Source organism: Pipistrellus hanaki (genome assembly GCF_964339955.1).
Source record: "Pipistrellus hanaki genome assembly, chromosome: 1".
Lineage (NCBI taxonomy): Eukaryota > Metazoa > Chordata > Mammalia > Chiroptera > Vespertilionidae > Pipistrellus > Pipistrellus hanaki.
The window spans coordinates 73,198,051-73,225,057 of record NC_140503.1 but is presented as its reverse complement, the minus strand read 5'-3'; the positions used below and the strand labels follow the sequence as shown (position 1 = coordinate 73,225,057).

General features: G+C 52.3%; 6 protein-coding genes across 17 annotated transcripts in view; 3 read left to right on the top strand and 3 right to left on the bottom strand.

The window, feature by feature from the left end:
* Positions 1–541: 541 nt before the first annotated feature.
* PSME2 (proteasome activator subunit 2) lies at positions 542–4,028 on the top strand. 2 transcript variants are annotated; one of them, XM_084906923.1, is made up of 11 exons: positions 542–672; positions 984–1,016; positions 1,427–1,489; positions 1,685–1,771; positions 1,869–1,899; positions 1,985–2,082; positions 2,943–3,011; positions 3,137–3,204; positions 3,372–3,426; positions 3,722–3,808; positions 3,902–4,028. In XM_084906923.1, exons 1-11 carry the CDS (start codon positions 556–558, stop codon positions 3,980–3,982), a joined length of 789 nt encoding a protein of 262 aa, XP_084763049.1. In that variant the 5' UTR covers positions 542–555; the 3' UTR covers positions 3,983–4,028. The 2 variants fall into 2 exon arrangements, with proteins under 2 accessions (XP_084763049.1, XP_084763050.1); XM_084906924.1 differs by lacking the exon at positions 1,869–1,899 and having other exon boundaries at positions 1,685–1,802.
* Positions 4,029–5,133: 1,105 nt separating this feature from the next.
* On the top strand, positions 5,134–7,569 carry EMC9 (ER membrane protein complex subunit 9). 3 transcript variants are annotated; one of them, XM_084906978.1, is made up of 5 exons: positions 5,134–5,794; positions 5,900–5,976; positions 6,866–6,935; positions 7,016–7,110; positions 7,323–7,569. In XM_084906978.1, the coding sequence occupies exons 1-5, from the start codon at positions 5,597–5,599 to the stop codon at positions 7,501–7,503; spliced, it is 621 nt and encodes a 206-aa protein (XP_084763104.1). In that variant the 5' UTR covers positions 5,134–5,596; the 3' UTR covers positions 7,504–7,569. The 3 variants fall into 3 exon arrangements, with proteins under 3 accessions (XP_084763104.1, XP_084763106.1, XP_084763105.1); XM_084906980.1 differs by having other exon boundaries at positions 5,364–5,794; positions 6,806–6,935; XM_084906979.1 differs by lacking the exon at positions 5,134–5,794 and having other exon boundaries at positions 5,902–5,976; positions 6,670–6,935.
* Positions 7,570–7,571: 2 nt separating this feature from the next.
* Positions 7,572–10,448, bottom strand: PSME1 (proteasome activator subunit 1). Its single transcript, XM_084860697.1, has 11 exons — positions 10,148–10,448; positions 9,521–9,553; positions 9,295–9,357; positions 9,092–9,205; positions 8,961–9,003; positions 8,744–8,841; positions 8,445–8,513; positions 8,292–8,359; positions 8,134–8,188; positions 7,970–8,056; positions 7,572–7,793 (listed from the first exon to the last, which is right to left on the bottom strand). Exons 1-11 carry the CDS (start codon positions 10,184–10,186, stop codon positions 7,713–7,715), a joined length of 750 nt encoding a protein of 249 aa, XP_084716823.1. The 5' UTR covers positions 10,187–10,448; the 3' UTR covers positions 7,572–7,712.
* A 2,688-nt stretch (positions 10,449–13,136) lies between these two features.
* FITM1 (fat storage inducing transmembrane protein 1) lies at positions 13,137–16,940 on the bottom strand. Its single transcript, XM_084902198.1, has 2 exons — positions 14,299–16,940; positions 13,137–13,948 (listed from the first exon to the last, which is right to left on the bottom strand). Exons 1-2 carry the CDS (start codon positions 14,562–14,564, stop codon positions 13,336–13,338), a joined length of 879 nt encoding a protein of 292 aa, XP_084758324.1. The 5' UTR covers positions 14,565–16,940; the 3' UTR covers positions 13,137–13,335.
* Positions 16,941–17,092: 152 nt separating this feature from the next.
* DCAF11 (DDB1 and CUL4 associated factor 11) lies at positions 17,093–25,810 on the bottom strand. Of its 8 annotated transcripts, none has more exons than XM_084902103.1 (15): positions 25,686–25,810; positions 24,776–24,982; positions 23,755–23,882; positions 23,006–23,133; positions 22,681–22,745; positions 22,271–22,371; positions 21,937–22,083; positions 21,671–21,725; positions 21,249–21,317; positions 20,862–20,919; positions 20,579–20,764; positions 19,703–19,856; positions 18,881–19,033; positions 18,017–18,123; positions 17,093–17,919 (listed from the first exon to the last, which is right to left on the bottom strand). In XM_084902103.1, the coding sequence occupies exons 2-15, from the start codon at positions 24,928–24,930 to the stop codon at positions 17,785–17,787; spliced, it is 1,641 nt and encodes a 546-aa protein (XP_084758229.1). In that variant the 5' UTR covers positions 24,931–24,982; positions 25,686–25,810; the 3' UTR covers positions 17,093–17,784. The 8 variants fall into 8 exon arrangements, with proteins under 8 accessions (XP_084758229.1, XP_084758232.1, XP_084758231.1 ...); XM_084902106.1 differs by having other exon boundaries at positions 24,799–24,982; positions 25,686–25,770; XM_084902105.1 differs by having other exon boundaries at positions 24,799–24,982; positions 25,639–25,769.
* A 22-nt stretch (positions 25,811–25,832) lies between these two features.
* Positions 25,833–27,007, top strand: part of NRL (neural retina leucine zipper) — a 32,505-nt gene continuing 31,330 nt past the window's right edge. Inside the window, exon 1 of one of the 2 annotated variants that reach the window (XM_084902199.1) lies at positions 25,833–25,988. The gene's annotated coding sequence lies outside the window, so the exon portion shown is untranslated. The remainder of the gene's footprint in view (positions 25,989–27,007) is intronic. The other variant, XM_084902202.1, reaches the window with a different exon arrangement.

The window sequence follows — 27,007 nt, the reverse complement described above, 5'->3', positions numbered from 1 at the left end:
CCCCAGGCGCGAGGGGGACCTGCTTCCCTTCAGAGCCTTCCTCCCTGTGCAGACCAGCAGGCCCGGCTCCGGTCTCCACCGGGGAAGCCCACTCTGTGCCGGTGCCGGGCTCAAGCGCGTCTCCTCCAGTCGGGGCTGGAGGCGGGGAGCCCCACGCCCGCTCCCTTTCACTGTCAGCTAGCCGGCGCGCCCCAGCTCCAGGCCCTCCCCGCCACTCCTTCCACAGCTCTGGGGCCGGGCCGGTCCCTCCTCACAGCGGCGCCTTCCTTCCAGGGACAGCCCCATCGCTGAACCCCCGCTCCCCACCTCCCGCTCCAACCCCGGCTTCCTGCCAGCCCCGCCCCTTCCCGGGAGGGACCGCCCCGGCTCAGTGTTCGCGGTGCCACTCGCCCTGGCTCCGCCCTCGGACCTCCCCGGGCCTCGTAACTGAGTGGGCACCGCCTCTCCTAGTTTCAACTGGTGGAGCATGGCTAAGGGGCTCCGCGCGGTTGGCGGCCTGCCAGGGGGAGGGGGGAGAGAAAAGGAAGGGGGTGGGGTTAAGGGGGGCGGGCCTGGATGTGGGTAGTGAAAGCGAAAGCCCAGGAGGTGAGCCGGAGAGACCCGAGATCTAGCCACCGGAGCAGCATGGCCAAGCCTTGTGGGGTGCGCCTGAGCGGGGAAGCCCGCAAACAGGTAAGGGGGACCGGGGAGCTAGGAGGGGGGCCGGGGAGCCCTCCTGGATAGAGGCGAAGCTGGGCGTTCCAGGGGACCAAGGCCGTGCCGGAGAGCTACCCCAGCCTCCCTCCCTCACTAGTGCTTTCACTTCTGCCCGGGGATTCCCAGATTTATGCCCTCTGGCCTGTCTCTGCACTGAGCAAGGACTTGCAAGGAAATCTGGCTTGTGGTGGGAAAGGCCAGAGCCAAGTTGGAGGGCATTTAATTGGGGATGAGATTGTTGATAATTGAGACCTTTAACCAACATTCGGGTACTGCTCTCTATGCAGGTGGATGTCTTCAGGCAAAATCTTTTCCAGGAGGTAAGTCTTCTGGATTCAAACTATTTGACCCAGAATCTTAGGTCGATGCTTAAGGATCACAACCTCTCAGAGTGACCCCCGAACCCACCCTAGACTTTGGCCCTACTTCCCTTATCAAGCCTTCACCCAAGATAAGCTCCTAATGGATCTCTACCTCTAATTTGATATCTTTTAATATTGTCCCCATTTCTGCCACTTCTTCTCCCCTCTTATAGTGTGGAGGGAGATGCTGTGGCCCCGAAGCCCAATACCACAGCCCTAACCTTGAATCTGCCACTTCCCGGTTGGGCAAGTCCCTTCACTTTTCAGGACTTCAGTTTCCTCATTTGTAGGTCTTGGATTGAGTCCCGCTTCTCAGATATCTCACTGAGTGTTTTCTGTGATTCCCCACCCTTTAATATAATCCACAGGCTGAGGAATTCCTCCACACATTCTTGCCACAGAAGATCATACACCTGAATCAGCTCTTGCAAGTGAGTGGTATGACCTCTGTCCTCTCCACCCACCCTCTCTAACTAAAAACTGGGCTCAGCAGGTAGAGAACAGGTGTGAGTGGTGGACTGGGAATTTGAGGATGGTGTGAGGCTTGAGCCTAGGTTGGGAGGGAGAGAGCAGGAGGGATGGGTGGAGGGAAGGTCGGGCGGCCCCTGACAGGAAGCTTTGTGCAGGAGGACTCCCTCAATGTGGCCGACCTGACCTCTCTCCGAGTCTCACTGGACATCCCTATTCCAGACCCTCCGCCCAAAGATGACGAGGTGAGGCACTGGGGGCTAGGGTTTAGACTATGTGCAGAAGATGGCTCTCTCATCCCCATGACTTTTCTGAAGCTACTTTCACCCCTTTCTACTTTAGATGGAAACAGATAAGCAGGAGAAGAAAGAAGGTAAGAGAAGAATGGGTAGCTAGGGAAAGGGAAATGGCACAGTACTGCTGGATAAAAAGGGGCCTGAATCCCTCCTTTTTCACAGTCCCTAAGTGCGGCTTTCTCCCTGGGAATGAAAAGCTCCTGGCCCTGCTTGCCCTGGTTAAGCCAGAAGTCTGGACTCTCAAAGAAAAATGTATTCTGGTAAGCCTGGGAACTGAGGGAAATAGAGAAGACAAGCCAGGCCAGGCCCTGGTGTCCTTCAGAAATGCAACTCCTTCCTTCAGGAACCTATTCCTGAAATAGGAAACCTCCTTCTGTGACATGGGTTTAGATACCTTTTATTCTGCTAGACCTCTCATATCACTGTGGTATCACTGAAATCAAAGACCGTGCTATATTCACCTCCGTAACCTCAGAACTCACTGTTGTACCAGCTGGATAGTACAGATGCTATAATATAGTGAGTTGATTTAAGAGTTTGGGCTCAAGAGGAAAACTGCCTGGATTCAAATCATGACTCTATCACTTACCTAACTGGTTATCTTAAGTCACTTAAATGTTCTATGGTTCCTTTTTTTTTCATCTGTTAAGTGGGTATAATAATAAGAATATATAACTGGAGCCCTCGATGGTTTGAATAGAGCATTGGACTGTGGACCAAAAAGTCCTGGGTTTGATTCCGGTCAAGGGCCCATACCTTGGTTGCAGGCTTCTCCCTGGCCTGAGCCCTGGTCACTGTGTGTGTTTAGGAGGCAACCAATCGATGTGTTTCTCTCACATCGATATTTCTCTCTGTCTTTCCCTCTCTCTTCCACTCTCTCTAAATACCAATGGAAAAATATCCTTGGGTGAGGATTGAAAAAATAATAATAAATAAATCAGTTTTGTTTTTTTTAAAAGAATATATAACTTGAAAGATTAAATGAGATGTATAATACATAACACAGTACTTAGCACATAATAAATGCTCAATTAAATGCAGCCATTGTTATGAAATAGCAGAAATAGGAAGAACCCAGTAAATTTGTTGAATGATTCCGACATGATACCTCTTCATGTAGGTGATCGCGTGGATCCAGCACCTGATCCCCAAGATTGAGGATGGAAATGACTTTGGGGTAGCAATCCAGGTAAGAAAAGGATGTATGAAGACATTAAAATCTGGAAGAGACTTGGAGAGTAAGGAATAGGAGCTAGACATAACTGGGAGGAGATGAAGTGTTTTCTTTGCCTCCCATCTCTTTTGTCACCACAGGAGAAGGTTCTGGAGAGGGTGAATGCAGTCAAGACCAAAGTAGAAGCCTTCCAGACAACCATTTCCAAGTGAGGGCACCAAGAAGGCCACCATGGGGGATGGGGAGTAGGGGAGTGGCTTTGGGGACTCCCAAAGGTAGGCAGTCCCATTAGGCCGGTGGGGGGCTTTAGGGGGGCCTGAGGGAATGTATCTCTCTGAATGCCCATTCTGTGGTTACTCCCCTTGCTTCTGGCAGGTACTTCTCAGAACGTGGAGATGCTGTGGCCAAGGCCTCTAAGGAGACCCATGTAGTGAGTAGATTGTCTACTAGCCTTTCAGCTGAGGCTGGCGGCTGGGAGGGTGAGGAAAGAGGGATAGAAGTCCTCTTTGTCTTGTTTATGACCTTCCCAATATGGGGAATATTAAGGGAAAAGCATTGCCTAGGAAACTGATTTGGGTTTCGAAAATATTGACCCTTTCTTTGTTTGGCACTGTGGGAATCCCGTTTCTTGTGCTAAGGGCTCATCCTCAAGTTACCTATTCCCTGTATGAGGAAACCAGACTTTGTCTCAGCCTCCTGACTCAGCTTTGCCTTCCACATCCCAGATGGATTACCGGGCCTTGGTGCACGAGCGAGATGAGGCAGCCTATAGGGAGCTCAGGGCCATGGTGCTGGACCTACGGGCCTTCTATGTGAGTATGGAGTAAGCCCCCAAGGGATTTGGATGAGTGGGTACAGAGGGAGAGCCAAGAATCTGACTGCTGTACTTCTTGGCCTTCTTTCAGGCTGAGCTTTATCATATCATTAGCAGCAACCTGGAGAAAATTGTCAACCCAAAGGGTGAAGAGAAGCCATCTATGTACTGACTCCAGAGCTAAAAGGAAATAAATTACCAATACTTTGTGTGGATTACCTCTGGTGTGTGTCGTTCATTCAGAAAGCATTTACTGAGTGCCACCTTTGTCCAGACACCGAATGTGAATGTGGTGGTGGGAAAGGTAGGGGAGGGGGTTCCAGGAAGACAAAGATGAATTATATGCCAATTCTGTTCTTAAGAAGTCATCCTAAGTAATAGGGTAGAACCGAAACCGGTTTGGCTCAGTGGATAGAGCTTCGGTCTGCGGACTGAAAGGTCCCAGGTTTGATTCTGGTCAAGGGCATGTACGTTGGTTGTGGGCACATCCCCAGTAGGGGTTGTACAGGAGGCAGCTGGTCGCTGTTTCTCTCTCATCGATGTTTCTAGCTCTCTATCCCTCTCCCTTCCTCTCTGTAAAAAAATCAATAAAATATATGAAAACAACAACAACAACAACAACAACAACAAAAAACAGGGTGGAAACTGTTACATGCCACCAAGGCCATGAAGATAACTTGTATTTGGGATTTTCACAAGATTATTTCCATCTGGGAGTTTCATGAGTGCTTCTTGGAAGAGGTGGCATTTGGGCAGAGCCCTTACAGGAAGAATCAAGGTTTGGACCGACAAGAGGAAAGCCCTTTGGCCGAGGTCAGGGAATGAAGAAAGGAAAAGCCTTCCATCACTTCATCAGTTCAGAGCAAGCCTGGAGAAAGAATGATGTTTCACTGGAAGCATTACAGGTTAATGGTTGAATTTCTCAAAGGCTGGGAGTGTGGGGGGGGAAAACCTCCCCAAGGCATTATGCTAAAGCAAATTACAGCACAGGACATTATTGGTCTGTGTGTGTGTGTGTGTGTGTGTGTGTATGTATGTATATATATATACATATATATATATATATGTGTGTGTGTGTGTGTGTGTGTGTGTGTGTGTGTATATATTTAACCCTCCTTCAGCCAATTGCTGTCTTCACTTCTGCAGATATTACATCAAGGAAACCAAAGGCCAGATAACCTATAGTTGGCTCATTAATAAATGCAAGAGCCAGCCGTCTAGAGTACAAACCTACTCATTCAAAAGTAGGAGCAAGTTAATTGGCTACATGTCCAAGGTCAAAGATCTGCTCCGGGACACCTGACGCGGGCTGACTGCGGGCTCCTTGGGGGCTGGGGCACAGGTAACGGAAGAAGCAGTCCTGCAATCACAAATCCTAGTTGGGAAGTCTAGCCAGCCAGCGTGCAACTGTTCCTTTTGCTGCGGTGGGTTCTTTCCACTCGGCTGGAGACAAAGGTGGGACAAGCTTTGGATAAGGCCGGTGATTGGACAAAACGAGGCCTCTGAGCCTATCAAAGAGCACAATGTAGGCAGTCAGTCTAGGAGCTGGTCCGGCTCGGAGCAGGCGGCCCGGGTGTGTGGCCGCCCCCTGGGGTCTGGCGGACGCGGGCTGGGTACTGCACCATGCCATCCGGCCGCCTACGTTCCCGGCTCCGGAGCCGAGGCCCCTTCCAGCCAAACCCGGGTTACCACCGGACCTAAGGGGGGGGGGGGGGGCACAGGAAGGGCCAGGAGGGTGTGGGGCGCTGGAGGAAGCCTGGCAGACGCGAGCCAGGCCCGGTTAGCCATGGGGGAGGTGGAGATCTCGGCGCGGGCCTACGGGAAGATGTGCCTGCACGCCGCCCGCTACCCGCACGCCGCGGTCAACGGGCTGCTGCTGGCGCCGGCGCCGCGGTCGGGAGAATGCCTGTGCCTCACGGACTGCGTGCCGCTCTTCCACAGCCACCTGGCGCTGTCCGTCATGCTGGAGGTCGCCCTCCACCAGGTGCGGCTGCTGGCCGCCCACCGACCCCTGTGAACCCCCCTAAAACCCCTCGCCCAAGCCTATCCCCGCCTCCAGGGCGGCACTGACGGCCCTTTCCCACGGCAGGTAGACGTGTGGGGCGCGCAGGCCGGCCTGGTTCTGGCTGGGTACTACCATGCCAATGCGGCTCTCCATGACCAAAGGTGAGTCTGGGAGCCAGAGGCGGAAGGCCAAGGGTTATGGGGTGCGGGTGGGGGTGGTGCCAAGAGCATTCCTCTTGGTCGTTCCTTCCATCTTTCCTTAATCAAAGCTTAGGAGTAGGGCCTGTACACCAGGCATGAATGAGGTTGGGTACTGAGTGAGGAAATAGAAATGCAAAGACACTCTGGGGAGCTTTGGTGGTGTGAGCAGGATGACTGTGTATAAGAAAAGGCTGACGCTTGTTTTCACCGAGGCACCCTTCCCCCAACTGCTAAAAGCACACCGGAAGCCCAGCTAGCAACTTAAATAAAAACCACAACATTTCTTTTCTATAAGTAGGAAAAAATTATCTCAATTTTTGTATTATATATCTGGATCAAAGTATACATAGTTTTTTTTTTTTAATGTACTTTCCTCTCATTTAGTGAATATCTGACATCTTTCCATCTCTACACCAGGATCTACCTAAGCTAAGGCTGTGTAATGTGAATAAGGATGTACTGTAATTTATTTAATGCCTGTACTGAATATTGAGGTTGTCACAATTTTTTATTACACTGCCCGACTATTATTACAGTAATTTCTTTATAAGTGGAATGTCTGGGTCAGCATGTATGTAGCATACAGTTTAAATTTGGATGGTTATGCCAACTTACCCCCCCAAGACCACCTTTGATTTCCACTCTCACCAGCAGTGTCCGAGCACCTGTTTCCCCCAGCACACAAGCTTCCAGCAGCCCTGCAGGAAGCATCAAGCAGACCTGAACCCCCAGGTTAACTTCAGGGAAAGCCAATTCCTGCATCCATGTCTGTGGAATCTGGGAAGCACAGCTCAGATGGACGGGGTCTCTCCAGTCGGCTCCTCACTCCTCTGATCTTCCCTCTACACAGCCCTGGGCCCCTAGCCTTGAAAATCGCTGGGCGGATTGCAGAATTCTTCCCTGCTGCAGTACTTATTATGGTGAGGCTTGGCTTTGGAGAAGGGGGTTGGAAAGTAGGAAGGCGGATCCTTGAAGCTCTCACCTGCCCTTATCTTCACAGTTGGATAACCAGAAACTGGTGCCTCAGCCTCATGTGCCCCCAGTCATCGTTCTGGAGAACCAAGGTCTCTGCTGGGTCCCCAAGGACAAGAACTTGTGAGTGCCCCACTCCCTCTACCTCTCCTTGGAAATCCAGGGCTGGGGCCTCTGTCCTTGGTCCTGTCCCAAGGGTCATTCTCTAGACCAGTGGTCGCCAACTGGTCGTCAGTGAGGTCCAAAAGGTTGGTGACCACTGCTCTAGACTTAAATCTGTTATGTCTGGCCCCACTGCCTGCTGAGTTTGACCTCCATGAGGGTTATTGTTTCAGAGTGATGTGGAGGGACTGGGAAGAGTCACGACAGATGGTGGGAGCACTCCTGGAGAGCCGGGCCCAGCAGCACCTTGTGGACTTTGACTGCCACCTTGACGATATCCGGCAGGACTGGACCAACCAGCAGCTCAACACCAAAATCACTCAGTGGGTTGGTCCCACCAATGGAAATGCCTGAGCCAGGGCCAGAGGGGGTGTGTGTGTGTGTGTGTGCCAGGATCCAATAAAGAGACTTGAGCTAGTGGATAGCATTATGACTCCATTTATTGTGCCTAAGAGGCAAGTGAGGGAGAACCCTCAAATGGCAGAAGGTGGCACAAAGTCTGAAGTTCCCTGTCAGAGACAGGAAGGTCTCTGCTGGGCCCACGACAGTGTACGAGGAAGCTCTCAATAGATCATTCCCTTTGTTTCTCCCCTGGGCTTCTTGAGCTTCTCAAAGTTCTTCAGGATGATATCATACAACACAGCCTAGAGGACCAAGATGGAGTGGGAATCAGCCCTAAGTTCCCAGTGGCTCTGTGCCTCCTTTCTAACCTGGCAGAGACACGGAGCTTTGCCACCCTTCACCCCCAGCTGCAGAGTCAGGGGAAGGGTGGCCTTGGAAAGCTGCCTCTCCCGCCCCTGCCCCACCCTCTCCTCCTCACATAAGCGTTTCGGATCTCCATGACCATCAGCCGGATGTCCCGGTACTCTGCTTCGTCCAGCTCATGCACCAGCTGCCTGTAATCGCCCTGTGGGAGACCTGGGTCAGGGCTGGCTTCAAACGTGTCCTTCCCTTTCAATACACCCCACCCTGGGTCTCACCTACCACGTGGGGCTGCTTGGCTGCTTTGGCCACGGCATCACCCCGTTCCGAGAAATACCTGTGGGAAACAGAAGGGTGTGGAGTGGGAGAAGGAGAGAGACGAGGCCTCTATCCAGGTCAAAGGCAGAATGTGTAATGGGTGCGATTGGGCAGACACTCACTTGGCGATCTGAGTGTGGAATCCTTCCAGCTTGGTGTGAAGGGCGGTCATCAGCTCAAACACCTTCTCCTGGGAGAAGAATTCGAGGGGGAAAGTGGAAGACAGCATGGACCAGACAGGTAAGGAGGGCAGAGGAATGAGGCAGTGCTCTAACCTGGACAGCCACTCCAAAATTGTTTCCGTCCTCAATCCGAGGTATCTGCAGCTGCAACCAGGTGGTGACCTGGGAGGAGGGAACAGCATCAAAGCCACATCGACCCTTCAACCCAATTCCCGAGTTCCCGTCCTCCCTTGCTCCCTGCCCACTTTGAGCCCCAGGACTTAAACTTCTGACTTTGTGGCTATGCCCTCTCCTGCTGAGACCTGGCAGGTGCCAGGCCCTCAATGGCAGGGGCCAAGGAAGAAAAGGGTTTGACTAAAACCCAGAGGGGGCAGTGAAGTAGGAGGGCTCACCAGGTTGAGCTGCTCAATGACATCCTTGATCTCAGGCTTTAGGCGCTGCAGGAGGGTCACGATCTTCTCGTTGCAGTTCACGGGGCCACAGGGCGGACCTAGAGAGTGGGCAGTAGGTCAGCCGCACGCTGGGACTGAGTGAGGGGTGGGGCAGAGGGATCCTTTAGGAGGTGCTCCTGGGCGAGAAGACTGAAGATCCTTCCCACCAGAGTGGTACCTTTGTCTTCATCCTCTTTCTTCTTTTCATCCTTGTCTTCCTTCTGCAGGGAAAGAATGGCTCTTGGGAGTCAGGTGTAAGGCTAATTTTCCCCATTCTTGGGTCCCTCCTCCCAGCTCTTCCTGGCTTGCCTCCTGCTGCTGTTTCTTCCGCTCCTCCTTCTCCTTCTCCTTCTCTGGGTCAGGCACAGGAATGTCCAATGGGGCCTTCAGGTCGCTCAGGTTGGCTTCATTGAGAGCTGGCTCCTGGCACAGGGTAGGAGGAAGGCTGGAGGCAAGGGCATCCTCCTGGCCCCTTAGCCCCTACCCTTTGGCTCCCTGCTCAGCCTCAGTACCTTTAAAAACGCATCCAACTCAGAAATCTTCTTGGGGAAGTAGCTCCCGAGCAGGTTCTCTGTCTGTGAATGCCGTGGAGTTGGGAGAAGTTGCGGGAGATGGGGGGTGGGGTGTTATAATCAAAAGTCCTTCCTAGGCAGCAAAGCAGGGCTGACCCTGCTCAGCAAGGAAGGGCTAAGCAGTGGGAACTGGGTAGGGGTGGGGTGCTGATGGGGCAGGTCTTACCTTGGTACACAGGTCTTCACGGAACACATCTACCTGTGGGACACAGGCAGCCTTTCAGACACCTGGCTTTATGGCCAGTTCACCTGGGTACTGTTCCCTTAGGGCTGTGTCGGGTCTGGGCTCGGGGAGGGTGGAGTGGATGCCCTTGGGACTGGGTTTTGGGGATGAGAACCTTCGGGCTGCGAAGGGGCGAGGGGTTCTAGTGAGAACAGGTCCCTCGGTGCCTTGGGCTGTGTAAGGAGAGGGGCGAGAGCCTTCCGCGCCGGGGCAGGGGCGGAGTGCCCCGCGTGGTGGGCCCCGGGCCCTCCCCGTGGAAAAGGCACGGTGGTGGCCGGACGGGCCCCGCACCACGCCTGTGTGTGGGCCCGGCGCCGGGCCAGCGGACTTCCCCTCCACGCCAGCTCTCCGCTTCACCTCACCCCGCTGCACCGCTGCACCCCGGCCGCCTCCCCTCCCGGCGCCGAGCCCGCGGGGCTCCTCGGGGCTCAGGTGCTCCGGACCTGGAAGCTCACTGGGGCTCGAAGACGGACCCCCTGGGTCGGGGGCGTGGGGGCCGGGTCACCTACGCCCCCAGCTTTTCGGCGCCACGCCTCCCGGATGGTCCTTCCTCGGACCCACAGCGCTCACCTTGGCTTGGGCTTCAGGCTGCACCCTGAGCGTGGCCATGGCTGGGCGGCGGGGGTCCCGGGTCCCGGCGCCGCACGAGGAGGAGGACGGGGCTGGGGAAGGGAAAGCGAAAGCAGCGCGCGCAGCCGGCCGCCCTCCCGGGTAGCGGGAGCGGAGGCGCTGGAGGAGGCGGGGACTGGCCCAGAGGGGCCGGGTGCGGACGGGGCGGGGTGGGGGGAGGCGTGCGGAGCCTGGCGGCTCGGGCCGGGCGCCCCCTAGAGCCCATGGGGAGCGTTTGCACTGAGCTCCTCCGCCCGCCCCCGCCCCGCCTCCCTGCTCTGGGCGCCCCGCCTTCTCCTCTCTCTTCCTCCCTCCTCCTCCCTCCTCCTCTCTCTTCCCCCCCTGCTCCCCCTTCCTCCTCCCCCTCCCCCCTCCTCTTCCTTCCTCTTCCCTCCTCCCCTGCCTCCTTCCCACGCCTGGGCGCTCTGGGCTCCGATTCTCGCCTCTCGGCTTCAAGATTCGTGCACTCCCTCTTCCCCGCCAGTGCCCGCCTTTGGACTCCCCCCCGCCCCCGCCTCCTGACTTCCCACCGGCTCTCTTTTTCATCTGCTGGCCCTGGGACAGGGATAAGCCTTATCTGGTGCTCTGCCATCTTTCCTCAGCTGTGGAACAAGCCTGGCTTTCCCCCCTCAGCCCGGCCAGCATGCGTCCCTGGTTCCCCCGGCATTCTCTGCCAATGCAGTGACATTCAGACCCCAAACCGGACCCTTGTTGTGGACTCCATTCCTCTATAACCCGCTCTCCACAAGCAGCAGAATCTGGCTCTTTCTTGCTTAGAACTTTTTGGATATATCAATATATATCCAAACTCTATATGGCACAGAGTAAGCACAATACAAATTACTTGTTATTGTGAATATATATATTACTGATTTCAGAGAGGAAGGGAGAAAGGGGAACATCAATGATGACAGAGAATTACCCATCACCTGCAACCGGGTATGTGCCCCTGTCTGGCACTGAACCCCGAATCCTTCAATCTGCAGGGCCACACTCTATACACTGAGTCAAATCAGCGAGGATGCCAAGTCTCTCTCTTACAAAGCATCCCTTTTAAGTACCATCATGGCACTTATCTCTGATATTAGTCAGTTTAGTTTTTGAGGCTTTTGTGGTTTAAACCAGGATTTCGCAAACAAACGTTTTCTGTAGAAGGCCAGATAGTAAATATTTTAGGCTTTTGGGGCCATATAATGTCTATAGCAACACAGTACTCAACTCTGCCATGGTAGCAGGCAAGTAGCTATACTTAAATAAATTAGTGTGGCTAGGTTCCAATAAAACTTTATTTATGGACACTGGAATTTGAATTTCATATTAATTTTCAGATATCATGCAATACTCTTAATTTTTTTTCAACCATTTAAAAATGTTAAGAACCTTTCTTAGCAACCAGGCAATACAAAAAGTGGCCACAGGAGGGCTATAATTTGCTTATACCTGGTTTAGAGACAGATATTAGACCCATAGTGCCTGGGTTTATAATCCTGATTCTCATGTTTACTAGCTGTGAACAAGTGCTTCAGTTTTCCCAACTGTACAATGGACACACATGCCGTGTAGCCAGAAACACCACCAGGGCTAAATGTGTTAATTTATATGAAGAACTTACAGACACTTAGAATGGTGCCTGGCACAGAGTAAGCACAATACAAATTACTTGTTATTGTGAGTATATCATCTACCTTCCCTAGTAATCAACCCATTAGCCCCCAAGCAGCAAAAACCTAGTGAAGTATGGTAGCAATCATCTCAGGTAGAAACCACTGTTTGGGCTCTGTACTTATTTGTTTTGGCACTTCCTATCTGACAGTACAGATAGGAAGTGCCAAAACCACTTTGGCTCAGTGGATAGAGCATTGGTCTGCGGATTGAAGGGTCCCAGGTTCGATTCTGGTCAAGGGCATGTACCTTGGTTGTGGGCACATCCCCAGTGGGAGGTGTGCAGGAGGCAGCTGATCAATGTTTCTAACTCTCTAGCCCTCTCCCTTCCTCTCTGTAAAAAAAATCAATAAAATATATTTAAAAAAAGAAAAGAAAGGGGACTCTGCCTGAAGTAATCCCATCTTTAAAAATAAATAGAAAGTTATTTTGATTTTCTGAACTTATGTATGCTATTTCAATACTCCATTGATGATGGTTTGAATATCCCATTGATTGTGATCTCACTGGTCATCGAAGCACATTCTTCTGGGACTCAGGACAGTTCAATTATCCTAATTGTCTCAGTAGCTACAGATAACTGAGTTTCGGTTGACTCAGTGGTCCCGGAATCAGAAGAGCATGAATTGTTCTAAATTGCCTCAGTAGCTACAGATAGGGCATTCCTGTTGACTCAGTGGTCCCAGAATCTGGACAGCACAATTATTCTAAATTGCCCCGGTGGTCCCAGATAATGTGTTTCTGTTGATTCAGTGATTCATAGATACTTTAGATAATGAACTTGCTCACGAAACAGGTTCCTCATTCCAGACCCAAAGATGTAATTGATACCTTTGTGATATTCTACCAATATAAGCCAGATGTGGCAAGCTGTTCGGGGCTGTGAGATTTGGAGCTTTAGCCCCTCGTATACCACCAGCTTTTAATAAATGACCCCATAATTCGACTTTTTGAAACGTCCTTTGTACGATGAGGGATACACTACAACACTAGTCTTTCTTATTCACCTGGCATGGAACTATGCTTGGTTCAATAAACACCTATTGAATAAATGAGCACACATTGACCCCTATGAGGAAGGCAGGCCCTGCGGAGAGCAGGGGTAGGATTCAGTGGGAGAGGCAGGGGAAAAAACCAACCATGCTGCCGATGCACCCTTACCTGCCCTAGCAGTGCCACTCCTTGGCTTCAGAGCCTCAAACAGCTCAAAGTCTGTGCGGACTAGGAGAATAAAAGAACACAGGAGAAACGGCCATCGAGCATAAGGGAGGACATTCAAAGTTGATAACAGCAAGGAATGGCTGAGGAACCTTAGTGACCATCAGCCTCTCTTTTATTTATTTCTAATATTTATTTATTTTATTTTCCAGCCTCTCTTTTTGCCCTTCCCACCCTTTCCAGGTGTCGTGTCTCCCCCCCCCCCCCCCCCCGCCGCCAACCAAATGATGAGAGGGGCCAGAGCCAGGCCTGACGTGCTTTTATTTCTTTCAGTTACGCTTGCGGCTGGAGTGGGGGCGAGGGAAGAGCCCATGGCCAGGGCTCCCTGGAGACCAGGGCTGATGATACCAGCTGCCGTAGGTGAGGTACCAGGCGAAGGTGCCCACCGCGGCGCCCACCACCTTGTGAGTGTACTGGTGGAAGTAGATGACAGTACAGAGCAGCAAGAAGTTCCAGAGGCCCAGCAACAGCACGTTGAGCAGGAAGACAAGGCGCAGGGGCGCCCCGGCGGGCAGCCCGTGGGCCAGGTACTTGGCAAACACTGCGGCTTCCTCAGCCATGAGCAGGCAGCAGAAGGTGAGCAGGAAGGTGTGGGAGGAGACTGTGTAGCCCCGCCACTGGTGGCCGGCTGCCAGGCAGCTGCGGCGGTCAGGCAGCTCGTGGAGCAGCAGGCCCTGGGGCAGGGGCTCGAAGCAGGAGCCGGTCAGGTCCTCGATGAGCAGGAAGGCCCGGCCAGCCCCCCGCCACACGGCGGCCCCCACCACCAGCCGGCTCAGGTGCCGGGCAGTCACCGCCACGCGCCGTGTGGCCAGGAACACCACCAGCAGCACGAAGCCCCCCAGGAAGGTGCATGTCCAGCCCCACGCGGAATTCACAAACTTTCTGTGGGCAGACAAGAGGGGAGATTACTGAGACCCCTCCGCCCCGTCTCCCGGCTCCGTTCTGTGTTCTCCGCTGTGCCCAGTCCTGCATTTCATCACTGGGCGTCTATTTCCTATACCTCCCACCCCACCCACTTAAGGGCCATTCAGCCTTTGAGGGTCCATATTTCCTCTTCAGTCCTGCTCCCGACTCCCCCCCCCCCCCCAGCTGTCCCCCTCCCCCTTCTCTGACTTTCTCTTCAACCTCCCAGCCTATTTTTAGTGTCTGGCCTGGCAGGAGGACAGAAGCCCGGAGGGAGCTAGGATCCCGGAGGGCAGGGAGCCGGCGCCCCTCGCCTCGAGCAGACTCACATGTTGAAGAAGTTCCCGTGGCTGGCGAAGATGGTCCGAGGGTTGACGTGGAACTGAAGAAGGGGCCCAAAGATGACCACTGCTGCCAGCCAGGCATGGTACAGGCGCCGTAAGCAGGGGCTGCCCAGGAGGCGGGCAGCCTGTTCACTTCCAAAATACAGCAAGGCAGAGGCCACCCAGAGCAGCACCTTGACCAGGCAGCCCAGCAATGCCCGGATTCGGGCCCTGGCCCCCAGCCCTGCCCCCACCGCCGGCCCCCGCTCCATGTTCCCTCCCCTCCCCACTAACTGCTTGCTCTGCTGGGCAGCTGAGGAGGGGCTGATGGGGCCCCCGCGGGGCAAGGACAGGCAGTGACAGGTGTGGCAGACACAGAGCAGAGCCCTGTTGGCAGCTGGCAGGCGGGGGAGAGGGGCGGGGGGCCGTATGGGGCCAGGGCAGAGGGCTGCCACGTCAGCAGGGTCCCAGCCTCGGGGTGTCTGGATTGCAGCCTGTGTCCTTTCTATTAAGGCCGTGTCCCCTTGGTCCTCTAGGTCTGTCCCCAGCTCTATGTTCTACAATAGTTCATGCCGTAGGGCCAGGCCCGCTGTTTAGGGTTGTCTTGGACCAGTCTGCTTGGATCTGCCTATTTCTGTTTGGTCAGCCAGTCGTCTCACTTCATCCCAACTTTACTATGTGTTTGATCCACAGGGAAATTAGGGGTCAGAAAGATAAAACCAAACCTTGGGATTTATTAAAAATCTGTGTCTCCCTCATCATCAGTGTGGTCCAGCCCCTCCCCTTAGGTTTGAGCACAAGAGCCCACCACTGAGCATGCAGCCAGATGGCTGCACTGTCCAATCAGGCCACTTTAGGGAACTATTGACCCCAGGGGCTTGGCTCAGCCCCAGCTTATCTGGTCTGAGGGGCTCTGGGGGGGCTAGTTTGGTCCCAGGGCTGCTGTGTGAACGCACAAGACATTAGATCTAAAGGGGACCCTTCTCTGGTATGTTCATTATGATGGCCGACAGATGAAACTCAAGTGACCTGAAAGAGGCATACTGTGTGAGATGGTGATGGCCCAGATGGGACTCTCAAAGACCCAAAGATTAGGTTTACTCCCAGGTGATGGGGAAGGAGGGAAGGAGGGAAGGAGACCTAGAACAAAAATCCCCAGCCATCAAAACCTTAGGTTATGGGGGGTTGAGGACAAATATGTGATACCTTAATCAATAAAGAAATTTAAAAAAACCCTATAAAATAAAATAAACAAACAAAAAAATACCTTAGGTTGTGGCCAAAACTGGTTTAGCTTAGTGAATAGTGTCAGTCTGCGGACTGAGGAGTCCCGGGTTCGATTCCGGTCAAGGGCACGTACCTTGGTTGCAGGCAAATCCCCAGTGGGAGGTGTGCAAGAGGCAGCTGATCAATGTTTCCAACTCTCTATCCCTCTCCCTTCCTGTCTGAAAATAAGTCAATAATATATATATATATATATATATATATATATATATATATATATACACACACACACACACACACACACACACATATACATACACACAAAAACAAAAAACCTTAGGTTGTGTCCTCTAACCAATTACTCTGGGTCTCAGCCACCAGAAGATTTGGCCTCCAGCCCTGGCCAGGTGGTAGTTGGTTGGAGTGTCATCCCTCACACCAAAAAGGTTGTGGGTTCGATTCCTAGTCAGGGCACATATTTAGGTTGCAGATTTGATCTCTATGGGAGGCAACTGATCAATGTTTCTCTATCTCTCCTTCCCTCCCTCTCTTTAAAAATCAATAAAAACATATCTTTGGATGAGAATTAAAAAATAAAAAAAAGACTTGGCTTCCCAACCTGACCACTGAGGCTGGAACAGGGAGCAACTACTTAAACAACTGTTTATTCAGTAACTGTTTTGGGACCCCTTTTTGTCTTCCTTCCTCATTCCTCAAAACTGGTGGGACAGTAGAGACCAGTAAAGTAGTGAAAGGAATGAGCGAGCAAGCAAGGACACCTGGGTTCTGGCCCCAACTGTATGACTTTGGGAAGACAACTCACCCTCCTTGGTCCTCAGCACCCTCATCTGCAAACGATCAAGATGGATTAATCAGCCCAGCCAGTGTGGCTCAATGGTTGAGTGTCCCCCATAAACAAGGAGGTCACAGTTCAATTCCCAGTCAGGGTACATGCCCAGGTTGTGGGCTCAATCCCCAATGGGGGAGCATGCAGGAGGCAGCCAAACATCAATGTTTCTCTCTCTTCCTCTAAGAAATCAATAAAAATATATTAAAAAAATAAAAGTTGACAAGTTTTCGTTGCAATTGTAAATAGTTATAAAGGACATAATCTTAAAAACTGCCTTGAAATGTGGGGAAAGATGGATCAGAATTGGATGCGAACTCTAGTTCCCCAGTGGCTGCACCATCGGCTGCTCTAAGGCACGCTGCATGCCTCCACGTCCTCAACTGTGCAAGGGTGGCTGTGGGGGTGAAGCGCCCAGAGGGCCTGGCATCAGTGACCACCAGGTTCTCTGGCTCTGGGCGATTTTTTCTTGTCGACTAGACGAGTTCATGCAAGTGTGCTGACCTAAAATGTGCTTATTTCCTGCTTTCTTGATTTCTACTTGCTGGAGAGTTTCTAAGTTGGAGAGGGGCTACCTACTGAAAGGTTCAGTTAACTGATTACATCTTGGGCATCAAAGGGATGCTTTTTCCCATAGAGAAGCAAACCTGAAGGCTTCGTTGAAGCTATTTTCTTGATGTGAGAGTATAAAAGGCCTCAGACAGGAAAAAGAGAGACAGAGACACCGAGCCAGGTTCCCACAGAGAGTTTATTGAGGGAGCCAAAGCCAGTGAGAGGACGAAGGAGTCCTACTCAACATCCCTCCTTGAAGCTGCTGGCCTCTGCAAGATGGACCGTGTGGGAGGAAGGGGCTGCCCTGTGTGAGGAGGCCATGTGGAGCCTCTCACACCACAACCCGGCACACCCCAACGACCCAGACACAGGAAAGAAACGACATAATTCCCACCCTGGAGGGTGCCGAGGACATGCCTTACCCATCCCACCCGCCCCCAAAGGGCTGCCGCTCTAGCCATCAGGACCTCTGGGAGAAAGGCCCTCTGATTGGCCAGACTAATCCTTACGGTGAAGGCCAGGTAATGGGCCTGCCTGACTGCTCCAGTCAGACCTGGCCCAGGCATCTACTCTAGGAGCTAACACCTACCATCCAAACATGATTAAAAACACTCAGGACAGTTCTCTTGCTGACAAAGGCCATACCCAAAACAAAGGCAGTCCTGCCAGACCTTAGCCAGAGATAGAGACCCAAGCTGAATGAGGGGTGAGATTGTGAGGAGACCCACGGGGAGGATTTTCCAGGGCTCAGTTAGGGGCCCGGAAAGCCTGGCCTTTTGTTTCTCCCCATCCAATGCCAATGACTCCCCAAAGATCCCTCAGAAGGGAGGAAGGGAAGAGGCTCAGCCACGAAGGGCTGGAGGTCAGATCTACTGGGGCGAGGAAAAGGCCGAAGAGGGGTGGGGCGCTGAGGCAGGAGCACTGGGGTCTCCCTCAGACTCTGGCATGTCATCCTGGAAGTACTCTGCCTGGCGGTACTGCCACAAACGCAGGTTCCCGTCCCACTGCAGGGCAGAAGGTGGCAAGAAGTCAGGCGGTGCTGCTCACTCCCAGGTCCAAGTCCCAGACATGCAAAGCCCCCCCTAACTCTTGCAACCTCACCGAACTGCTGACGATCTTCTCCTCAAAGGGGTGCCAACTGACGTCACGCACACAGGCCTTGTGGTTGGTCAGCTTCTTCACGATGTGCCCAGTGAGGAGGTCATACACTGTTCACAAAGGCCAGAGTGGAGAGGCTGCCACAGGACCTCTGGGCCCCATCTCTCTCTGAGCAACACCACTTACCTACCCCTCAGCAACATCCCTCTTGCCTAGAGCAACAAAATCCACAGCAGAGGACGGGGCTGTTTCTCAATTTCTTTCCCCTTTTCCCTACCTCAGATTGAGGGTATGGTCTAGCAGAGTTTAGCTATCTCTGGTCCTCAGCTACATCTCACAAGGTTTACACTTAAAATGCAATGTGGCTTTAAAGCTCTCAGCAGCCATTTTCTAAAAAGCCCACAAGATCTGGAAGGCACCAGATCTAATAATAAATGTCTCCACAGGCACGAGAACCTGCTGTTCCTTGTCTGGACGGGGCGCACCTTTCTCTCATTCTGGTGGGTCTCCACCTGAGTGCGAGGTTTCAGGCTCCTTATAGCTGTAGCTGTGTTTGTGCATTTCTCCTGCTCTAGGGGCTGAATGTCTTTGTGTCGTTCCTGTTTACCTCTGTTCCCTCCTACCTTTCGTCTGCAATCTCTCTTCTTGACTGGCTACAAAACAACCGTGTATATTTTTGGTAATCTGTTATATTTACTGACTAGAATTCTATGTTCCTTGTCTTAATTTAAAATGCTGATGAATAGAATGTTTTCTGTTTCTGTTTAAGCCTCCCTGGCTCCAAGCTAAATTCACCTCCACTTGTAGTTATAACCTAAGAAACACCACTGCCCTTCCCAAGGCTCCCTGTTCTGACACGGTCCTTACCAACCACTTTGCCAGTGGAGCAGCCGCTGTAGATGAACTGCTGGCCGGTGCTGTGGGCGGGGGAGAAGCGGCATCGGATGAGGGTGTGCAGCACCCCGTGGCCCCGGTAGGTCATCAAGGAGCTGTCCCCTGGGAGCTTCAGCTTTCGCCAGGCTGGGTAGGGGTGCAGGTAGAGCCCTAGGTTAGGAGTCTGGATTCTCCCAAATCACCAATCCTTAGCAAAGATCAATGCTCACAATCATTTTTCCAACTCCCAACTGGTGGCTCTTTCCCCACCTAATAGTCAACTGGTATTCACCAACCGTCAGCGTGGCTTTCTGCTGATTAAGATACTGAAATACTTTCATATTGGTTAATTCTGAGTGATCCTCACCCTCCTATCCTGGGAACCTCTGCACATGGTTCAGCAAACAAAGAGTTAATGCTCCAGGCCAGAGCATATTCACTGTGCCCATGACAGGCCTCTCCAGGGGTTAAATATTTTAACTACTACTCCTGACTCTTCACTCTCCATATCTCAGGCTCTACCTTCCACTCTCACCTTTTTTTCTTTTTTTTCCACTCTTTTTTTTTTTTTTTTTAAATAGTATTTATTAAAATGTTTTAAAAATGTTTTCACTGATTTCAGAGAGAGGAAAGGAGCGGGAGAGAGAGATAGAAACATCAATAATGAGAGAATCATCAATCAGCTGCTTCCTGCACACCCCTTACTGGGGATCGAGCCCGCAACCTGGGCAATGTGCCCTGACTGGAATTGAACCTTGACCACCTGGTTCATGGGTCAATGTTCAATTACTGAACAGCACCACTGGGCCCTCTCACCTTTTTTGGGCACCTGCTGCCAGCGGTAGTCCCAGTTTTGCTGTGTGGCAGCCTGGCGTGAGGCTTCCATGCCTTCCCGGCTGGAAAAGCGCCGGATGTCCCAGAGCTTGATGGTCTGGTCTTTGGAGTTGGAGATGAGATACCGGGCATCACCCTGTGAATCCCAAAATAGATGAGGAAGTGTCAGATCTTGCAAATGTTGGTGGTGTCAGTCCAGCTCCCCTCTCCAGTTGAGGGGTAAAAATGCCAGTCCTCTGATTTTGCTTGCTTCTTTCCTCATCCAGGTGGGCTCACATCTTTTTTATTGTTGCTAATCCTCACCCAAGGATATTTTTTTCATTAATTTTTGGAGAGAGTAGAAGGGAGAGGAAGAGACACACAGAGAGAGAAACATCGATGTGAGAGAGACACATCAATTGGTTGCGTCCTGCATGGATCCTGCCTGGGGCTGGGGATAGAGCCTGCAACCCAGGTATGTGCCCTTGACTAGAACTGCACCTGAGGCCCTTCAGTCCATGGGCAGATGCTTAACCACTGAGAAACCGGTGAAGGCTCACATCAGTTTTCTCCCTCAGATCCCACCCCCTGGTTAGGCTTCAGCTTCTCTGAGGCACTGGCTGAGTCTCCTATTTCATCCTAGACTAACTGTCTTCTACTTTTCTTGTACAGAAAGCCTGCCTGCTCCATTGGTACCCATCAGGGTTGAGTCCCAATGGATTTCATGTTTCCTGGCTTAAGCCCGTTCCCTAAAGTCCAGCTCTTGCCAACCTGGCTAATAAGGACCTAGGGCGAGTTTCCATACCAGTCCACTGACATCCTCTCCTGGACAACTGGAACCTTAGTAGCCTGGCTTCGCAGTGCTGCCTCCCTGCCTACCTTGCTGTCAATGAAAGTGATGCCATCTTGGTGCCCGGCCAGTGCACCCACGGGCTTGGGGTCATCCTCCCGCATGGTGCGTCGATCCCACACTTTGCAGATAGCATCGTCACCCCCGGAGAACAGGATTTGGGAGCTTATGTCAGCAAAGGCCACTGCATTCACATCATCCTCATGAGACTCAATCTAGGGGAGAAAGACAACAGGATATCTAGGACTTCTTTCTGCGTCTTCTAATAGTCAAGGACCAGGAAGCAGAGACTCTAAGTCTCAGAAGCAGTACCTGAAGGGTGCGCCGGTTCTGTTCTCGATCAAAGACATACAGGCAGCCGTCATTGGCCCTGAAAAGGAGGGGATAAAGAGGGTCCTGGAGAGAGGACCGCGAGTCCCTGTTGTGAAGTCCTGCTAAAGGGCAGACCCTTGTCTCTTCTTACGTAGGAGGTAGATGGAGTGCTAGCTGTGTGTGCAAAAAAGTTTGAGACCTCCGATCTCATTCTGGGTGAATGGTGAGTAAGAGGTAAAGTGAGTTGTAAACCTTGACCTTGGAGAAGGGCTGGTTGTTCTCCACAGATGCCTGAGTAGGGGTATCCAGTATAGTCTCTGTAATAGCAGACCTGGTCTCAAGGAGGACTCTGTCTCATTAACTGATAGCAATATCCCCCATACTCACCCTCCTAGCACTTCTCGTCCATCTGAGGAGACAGCAATGGAGAAGACAGCAAAGCGACGTTCGTCGGGCCTGAAGAGAGGAAAGGAGGAGCTGAGTAAGTGCACTTCCCTTCAGCCTTTGTTAATCCACACAGACTCTGGTGAGGGCTCTAAGGCACACTTCTCAGGGGAAAAGTTGTCTTGACAACACAAGCCAGAATGCGGATCACCTCAGGGAGAACCCGGAAATAATCCTGCAACTATCTATTTTACCCTGGTCCTCTGTGGTCAGGAAGGGTGGGTCCCTCCCAGGAATCCACACAGAGAAACTAGCAACCAGTGTACTTTTCCCTCTAAGCAGGAGTTCCAGTTCAAGAGATTTGCTCCTGGAGAGCCTTCTTTGAGAAGTTTCTGAAGAGTCTGACCAGGAAGGGGAGCCAGTACCTTAGGTCCAGGGCAGTGTGTGTGTCTCCCTCCCCGTAGATGTTGCAGATATGAACTAAGAGAAGCAAGAGAAACAAGAATCTTTCAGGGCTGGGGGAAGACAGGTAGAAGTGAAACTAGAGAGGAGATGGAACAAAGGGCCAGGATGTCAGACCCTGGAAGTGATCTTTCCAGGAGAAGATGTAGAGTCCTGGCACAGAGGAGTGGGCATTTGGAGATCTCAGGTCCTGGGCTGGAGAGACAACAGAAGTCTGGGGCATACTCACTGTAATCAGACCAGCTGGAGTATAGGAAATGGTTCCCATCAGGGGTGAAGGCCACATCCAGGACACTCCAGCCTACATCCCGGGCCTTGATGCTCTTGAATTTATGAAAGCGGCCATACCGGCAGTCATACAGTCTGATTGTCTGGTCTGTGTAAGCGGAGACCAGGAAGAATTAGGGAATAACCTCCTCAGATCCTCCTATCAGATCTCTATCAGTGCATCTGAGAAAGGTGCTCTGACTAAACATCACTAAGTCAGGGTCTGGGCCTTTCTAGCCTCAGCCGTAGGGAGCATTCCTTGTTCAAGGACAGTTCATGGGAGCAGGGTCTGGTACCTTGGCAAGCAGACATGAAGATTTGACCATCTTTGCTGTAGATGCCACAGAAAGCCTTCTGAGAGTAGGTATCAGTGAAGCCCAGATCATTGGGCAAGAAGCTGGGGAAGCAGAGGGAAAGTGAGGGTTAAGGGGAGTTCGGGATGAGAAGCATCCCAGTTAGCAGAATCCTAACGAGCTGGACGAGAATACAAGGGCATTCTTCCCTTTTGGCCTTAGGTAAAACCCCCTTTCATTTATTCTATCATCCTCTCATTTCCATACTTTTGCACTTTGTTTACTCTCAAAGCATTAACCCCACTTAACCTAACCTTAATATCCCTGAGGATCCTTTAACACCTATACCTTCAAAATTTAGGAGATAAGACCTATCTGGCCCTTAGAGTGTCTCCACCAAGCCCCATACTCACTGAGACATCACTCGAGACTGTTCTCCAAGGGAGAAGCTTCCCCGGTGGCAGAGGCCCCGTTCTCTCTAAAGGAAGGGATTGGGAATATTGCTAGCAGAAGCACGGCCACTTCAGCCACACCAGGCCCCTCCTCCAAAGTTGTTGCTCTTGTTTCAGAAATGGACACCACATACAGAATGTCCCACCAAACTCTGGAGCAGGCTGGCTAAGAACTCCAGCATTTGAGGCTTCTTTGGAAAGTTTAATTCCCTCTTCTCTGGGGACGGCAGCACTCCTGGCTGCCTTGATAGGCCTGCTGCTAGGCTGGCGGGGTGGAGAGGCCTACCTTATACAGCATTTGAGGGAAACTGTGCTCCCGGGCTGCCCGCCTAAGCCCCAGCCGCCCTGTAGCCAATTCCACTTGAGTCTTGATCTCATTGCATTCCAGCTCCCGGGTGTCAGGGGTTGCGTCCACTGTGAAAACCAGAGAGAAGTTTCATCCTAGGCCTTCCAGCCTCGGAGGACAGTTAGCAGAACTATAGTCAAGCCCATTCGATGTGGCTGCATGTACCGAGTCTTAAAGGACCCCCTCACTCCCTGAATTATGTCATCTTCTTTTCACTTAACCTATTATTCTTTGTCAAAATTAAAAAGAAAAAAGATTTTCTGCCCTGGTTGGTTTGGCTCAGTGGATAGAGCATCGGCCCATGAACTAAGATGAAAATAAATAAAGTAACTACTGATAAGGAGAGACTTACTTCTTTTTTTTTTTTTTTTTTTTTTTTAAATATATTTTTATTGATTTTTTACAGAGAGGAAGGGAGATAGAGAGAGAGCTAGAAACATCGATGAGAGAGAAACACCGACCAGCCGCCTCCTGCACATCCCCCACGGGGATGTGCGGGCAACCAACGTACATGCCCCTGACCGGAATCGAACCTGGGACCTTTCAGTCCGCAGACCGATGCTCTACCACTGAGCCAAGCCGGTTTCGGCAAGGAGAGACTTACTTCTACAAAAAAGAAAGAAAGAAGGAAAAAGATTTTCTAATGTAAGTCTTCTAATGTTAGGGTCTCGGTCCGCCTTTCCTCTTACCAGGTGGGTTGTATCTGTCTCCAAGACGCCCATCCCAGGCGCTGTCATGCTCTTCCTCGGAGTCCGAGAGGGCCTGGATGAGTTGTAAATTTGCTGCACCTCCTCCCTGCACCAACCTCACTTGGCCCCTGTGGAGATACCCCACCCCCCATGACAAAGGGAAAGGATTCCTTCCCCAAACCAACCAAACTCAGTCAGGGGATATCCAGTGCTTAGGCCACCTGGTATTCAAACCCTCGTACTGTCCCCATTTTGAGATCAGAGGTTGACTAGATCCTGGCTGTTATTTACAATCTCCTGTTCTCATTCTTTCAGCAGGAGTAAGAGCCACAACGTTACATGGAGATTGACAGACCTATTAGGTTAACTTTCCAGAGAGTTAAAAATTCTGAGAGCATTTCCTTCTGAGCCTCTGCCCATGTAGTCCAGTACAGAACACAGTATTCTGACGGGACCCACAAACTTGTCTTCTCAAGAAGACACAGCTAAGAAATGAAGCCAGTTTCACTCCCTTTCCAGTCAATTCTTGGTGGCCAACTTCCCTCAAAGTATTCTTTCTTCAAGAGAAGGGTTATAGTAGTCTAATTTAAACTTGTTTTTCAAGAAAATCCACATGGTCTCATATCACATGCAATTAACTTCACTAAATTTCAACACCCACCTCCCCAACTCTTCAACCCCTCATATCACTCCTTTTCCATTTTTTATTTTATTTTTTAAAGGGCCTTTTATTTTATTTTTAAAATTTACTTGGAAAATAGATCACATTTGTGTAGTCATAGCTAGAGAGGCTCCCTTGAACAATTCCCGAAAACACAAGAGTGGGATTTTGGTGACCCTCTCTGGGCAAGAACCACTCTTACTGGGTATGAAGCTCAGTGCTCAGTGCCCAGCAGAAAAGGCTGTTCTGCTCAAACAGAACAGCTGTACTGTGCTAATCCCACTCCCTATTCTCTGTCTGGAGTTGGGATCAAGGAACTGTGGTGGCGCCTGGTGGGGGACACACCAGAGGGCAAGTTACCTGCGAAGGAGATAGGCCAGTACCTGGGCCAGATCCACATCTTCATCCTCCTCTTCCTCTTCCTCACTCCGACGAAGACCAGCCCCTCTTCGGGGCAAGCCCTCGGAGGAGTCTCCAGACCCAGATCCTGCGCTGCTGCTGTTCCGTGATCCCATCTTCTGGTCACAGCATCCTTAAGTCCGGTGCAGGGACTCCTCCTGTCACCTCCTTAGGTTTGGTGAAAGCAAAGCCTGCTCTAGAAATACTAAGGTCTCCTGGGATAGGGTTAGCTATCTCTAGGAGGGCGATAGTTCTTAGGGACCGAGGAGATCCCTTTTTCTTTCGCCTGTGACAACTCCCCACGCCTCAGGAACACAAAGCTTCCCCAATCTTGGGAAGCCAAAAAAAGAATAGAGAAGCCTAGGGCACTACCCCTGGTTCACCAATGAGAATCCTTGTGAAGAGGAATTTCTCAGTTTTCTACCTCAAACTCACCTATCAAAGTCCCAGGCGGGGGTGGATTCCCAGGTAACCTCTCTGGCAGACCAATCACAACCCCTTGCGGAAGAACGCGCCTCATTAGCTTATCTCCTCTAGCCAATCAGAAGCCTATGGACTCAGAGACCCCCGACGCCCCCCTTACCGACCAATCAGAGCGCTTCCTTGTGAAAGTCGGCAGCAGCGACAACCAATGACGTTAGAATTCAGCCTAACACTCCCCCCTCCCCAGTCTCACGCCCACGTGTGTGCGGGGGGGTGGGGATGGGGGGGTGGAATGGTGGGGGGTGGTGGTGTTGTGTACGCCGAGGAGAGGAGACAGGGAAGAGGCTGAGAAGCCCCTCCCACTGAAGCCGGAGGTTACCGCCTCGCGCGAGACCACCCACCAGCCAAGAGCGGTCGCAGGAGCCGCAGGGCGCCAGGTCTTGTTTACCCCGACTGCCGCCACAGCGCTGGCCAACCGCTCCTCCGTCACGCGCCCCCTCCGTCACTCATCTCCCGGCTTCCCGGTCCGCGGACTGCTGACGTCACGCGACGCCCCTGACGGCCCCGCCTCCTTGGCCCGCTAACTGGACAGCTGAGCCCGGTAATTGACAGATGGGCGGGAGAAAGTGCGTGGGGCGTGAGGGGGAGGAGACTGCGCGCGACGGAGGAAGGACGTTCGCTACTTGTTGGGAGGAGTAAGTCGGGGACCCGTCGTTTCCTGTATCCGAAACGGCGGAACCACAATTAATAGGTGAGGGGTGGAGCTTACCAAAGACATCGGTGGTTCGCTACCGAGAGGTGTCTTAGCAGGGGATACAATTTGATGTCGGCCCCTAAAATTCGTGTGGCTTCGTACTTTTCAGATGATCTCTGAGGGCCTCCTCTCTCTTCCCCCCTCTCCCGCCCCCTCATCCCATCCGGCTCCAGCCTTCTTCTTGTCGTTGATTGAAGCTTCCGTCGCCCTACTCAGGGGTGTCGGCCCTAGAGGGTGTGTTTAGATCACTGGTGGGGGAGCCAGGCCTCCATACCTCTTTTCCGGGTTTAGCTTCCGGAAGCCTTGTTCTCGTGGGGAGCGCCCTTTCTAGACCTCCCCTCAGCCGCTCCTGATAACTTTTTAGACGAGCCCTGGCTTCCCTCCGCGCTCTTTGTAGACGCTCCCTAACACACCGGTAGCTCTACTGGCTGTCAGGTTCCGTCAATTCCCCTGGCTTAGACACCCCCTTGGCCCTCCAGGATCGGCAAACTTTCCCTAGACCTGTCCTTGCCTTCCTCTCTGTCCCCGACCACCTAGCTAGGGTGTGCAAGTGCTCCTCCCGCTACCCTCTCCTCCGGGTTTGTTAGTGACCCGTTTGAGTCCAAGGCGCGGACTTGCCAGGTCTCGGGATCGCGCCCAGCCTGGGGGGCGGGGGACATGGCTCGAGTGACTTCGCTGTGCCGGGCGCCAACGTCCGGCGTTCAGGCTGCACCTCGGCATCCCTGGCCCGCACTCCTCGTGCTTGGGGGTGGGGGGCGGGGGCGGGGGAGTGTGTGGTGGCGGTGTCAAGCAGGGGGAAAGGGCACATATGTAAAACTTTAGACAATTAAAAAAAAAGTGTTTCGAGCTGTCCCTTGTTTAGAGTTCTCCTGCGACCGCTCTTGGCTGGTGGGTGGTCTCGCGCGAGACGGATATATAGGAGGTGGTGGTGGGGGCTAATAATTCCCCCCCCCCCCCCCGCCTTTCCTTCTGGGCCTCACTCTCCCTGGGAGGGCGAGAGTGTGGCCAGCCCTTCG

Coding starts and splice junctions, on each gene's coding strand:
- PSME2 (XM_084906923.1), top strand. CDS start 556: ATGTGGGTAGTGAAAGCGAAAGCCCAGGAGGTGAGCCGGAGAGACCCG. Junction 1,017..1,426: donor GGCAAAATCTTTTCCAGGAG/GTAAGTCTTCTG, acceptor TATAATCCACAG/GCTGAGGAATTCCTCCACAC. Junction 1,900..1,984: donor TAAGCAGGAGAAGAAAGAAG/GTAAGAGAAGAA, acceptor CCTTTTTCACAG/TCCCTAAGTGCGGCTTTCTC.
- EMC9 (XM_084906980.1), top strand. CDS start 5,597: ATGGGGGAGGTGGAGATCTCGGCGCGGGCCTACGGGAAGATGTGCCTG. Junction 5,977..6,805: donor GCGGCTCTCCATGACCAAAG/GTGAGTCTGGGA, acceptor TGGGAAGCACAG/CTCAGATGGACGGGGTCTCT. Junction 6,936..7,015: donor CTGCTGCAGTACTTATTATG/GTGAGGCTTGGC, acceptor TTATCTTCACAG/TTGGATAACCAGAAACTGGT.
- PSME1 (XM_084860697.1), bottom strand. CDS start 10,186: ATGGCCACGCTCAGGGTGCAGCCTGAAGCCCAAGCCAAG. Junction 8,842..8,960: donor GAAAGAGGATGAAGACAAAG/GTACCACTCTGG, acceptor CCCACTCTCTAG/GTCCGCCCTGTGGCCCCGTG. Junction 7,794..7,969: donor TGGAGATCCGAAACGCTTAT/GTGAGGAGGAGA, acceptor TTGGTCCTCTAG/GCTGTGTTGTATGATATCAT.
- FITM1 (XM_084902198.1), bottom strand. CDS start 14,564: ATGGAGCGGGGGCCGGCGGTGGGGGCAGGGCTGGGGGCCAGGGCCCGA. Junction 13,949..14,298: donor CACGGGAACTTCTTCAACAT/GTGAGTCTGCTC, acceptor GTCTGCCCACAG/AAAGTTTGTGAATTCCGCGT.
- DCAF11 (XM_084902101.1), bottom strand. CDS start 25,334: ATGAGGCGCGTTCTTCCGCAAGGGGTTGTGATTGGTCTGCCAGAGAGG. Junction 23,883..24,798: donor AAGATGTGGATCTGGCCCAG/GTACTGGCCTAT, acceptor GTATCTCCACAG/GGGCCAAGTGAGGTTGGTGC. Junction 22,084..22,270: donor CTTCATGTCTGCTTGCCAAG/GTACCAGACCCT, acceptor CCGCTTACACAG/ACCAGACAATCAGACTGTAT.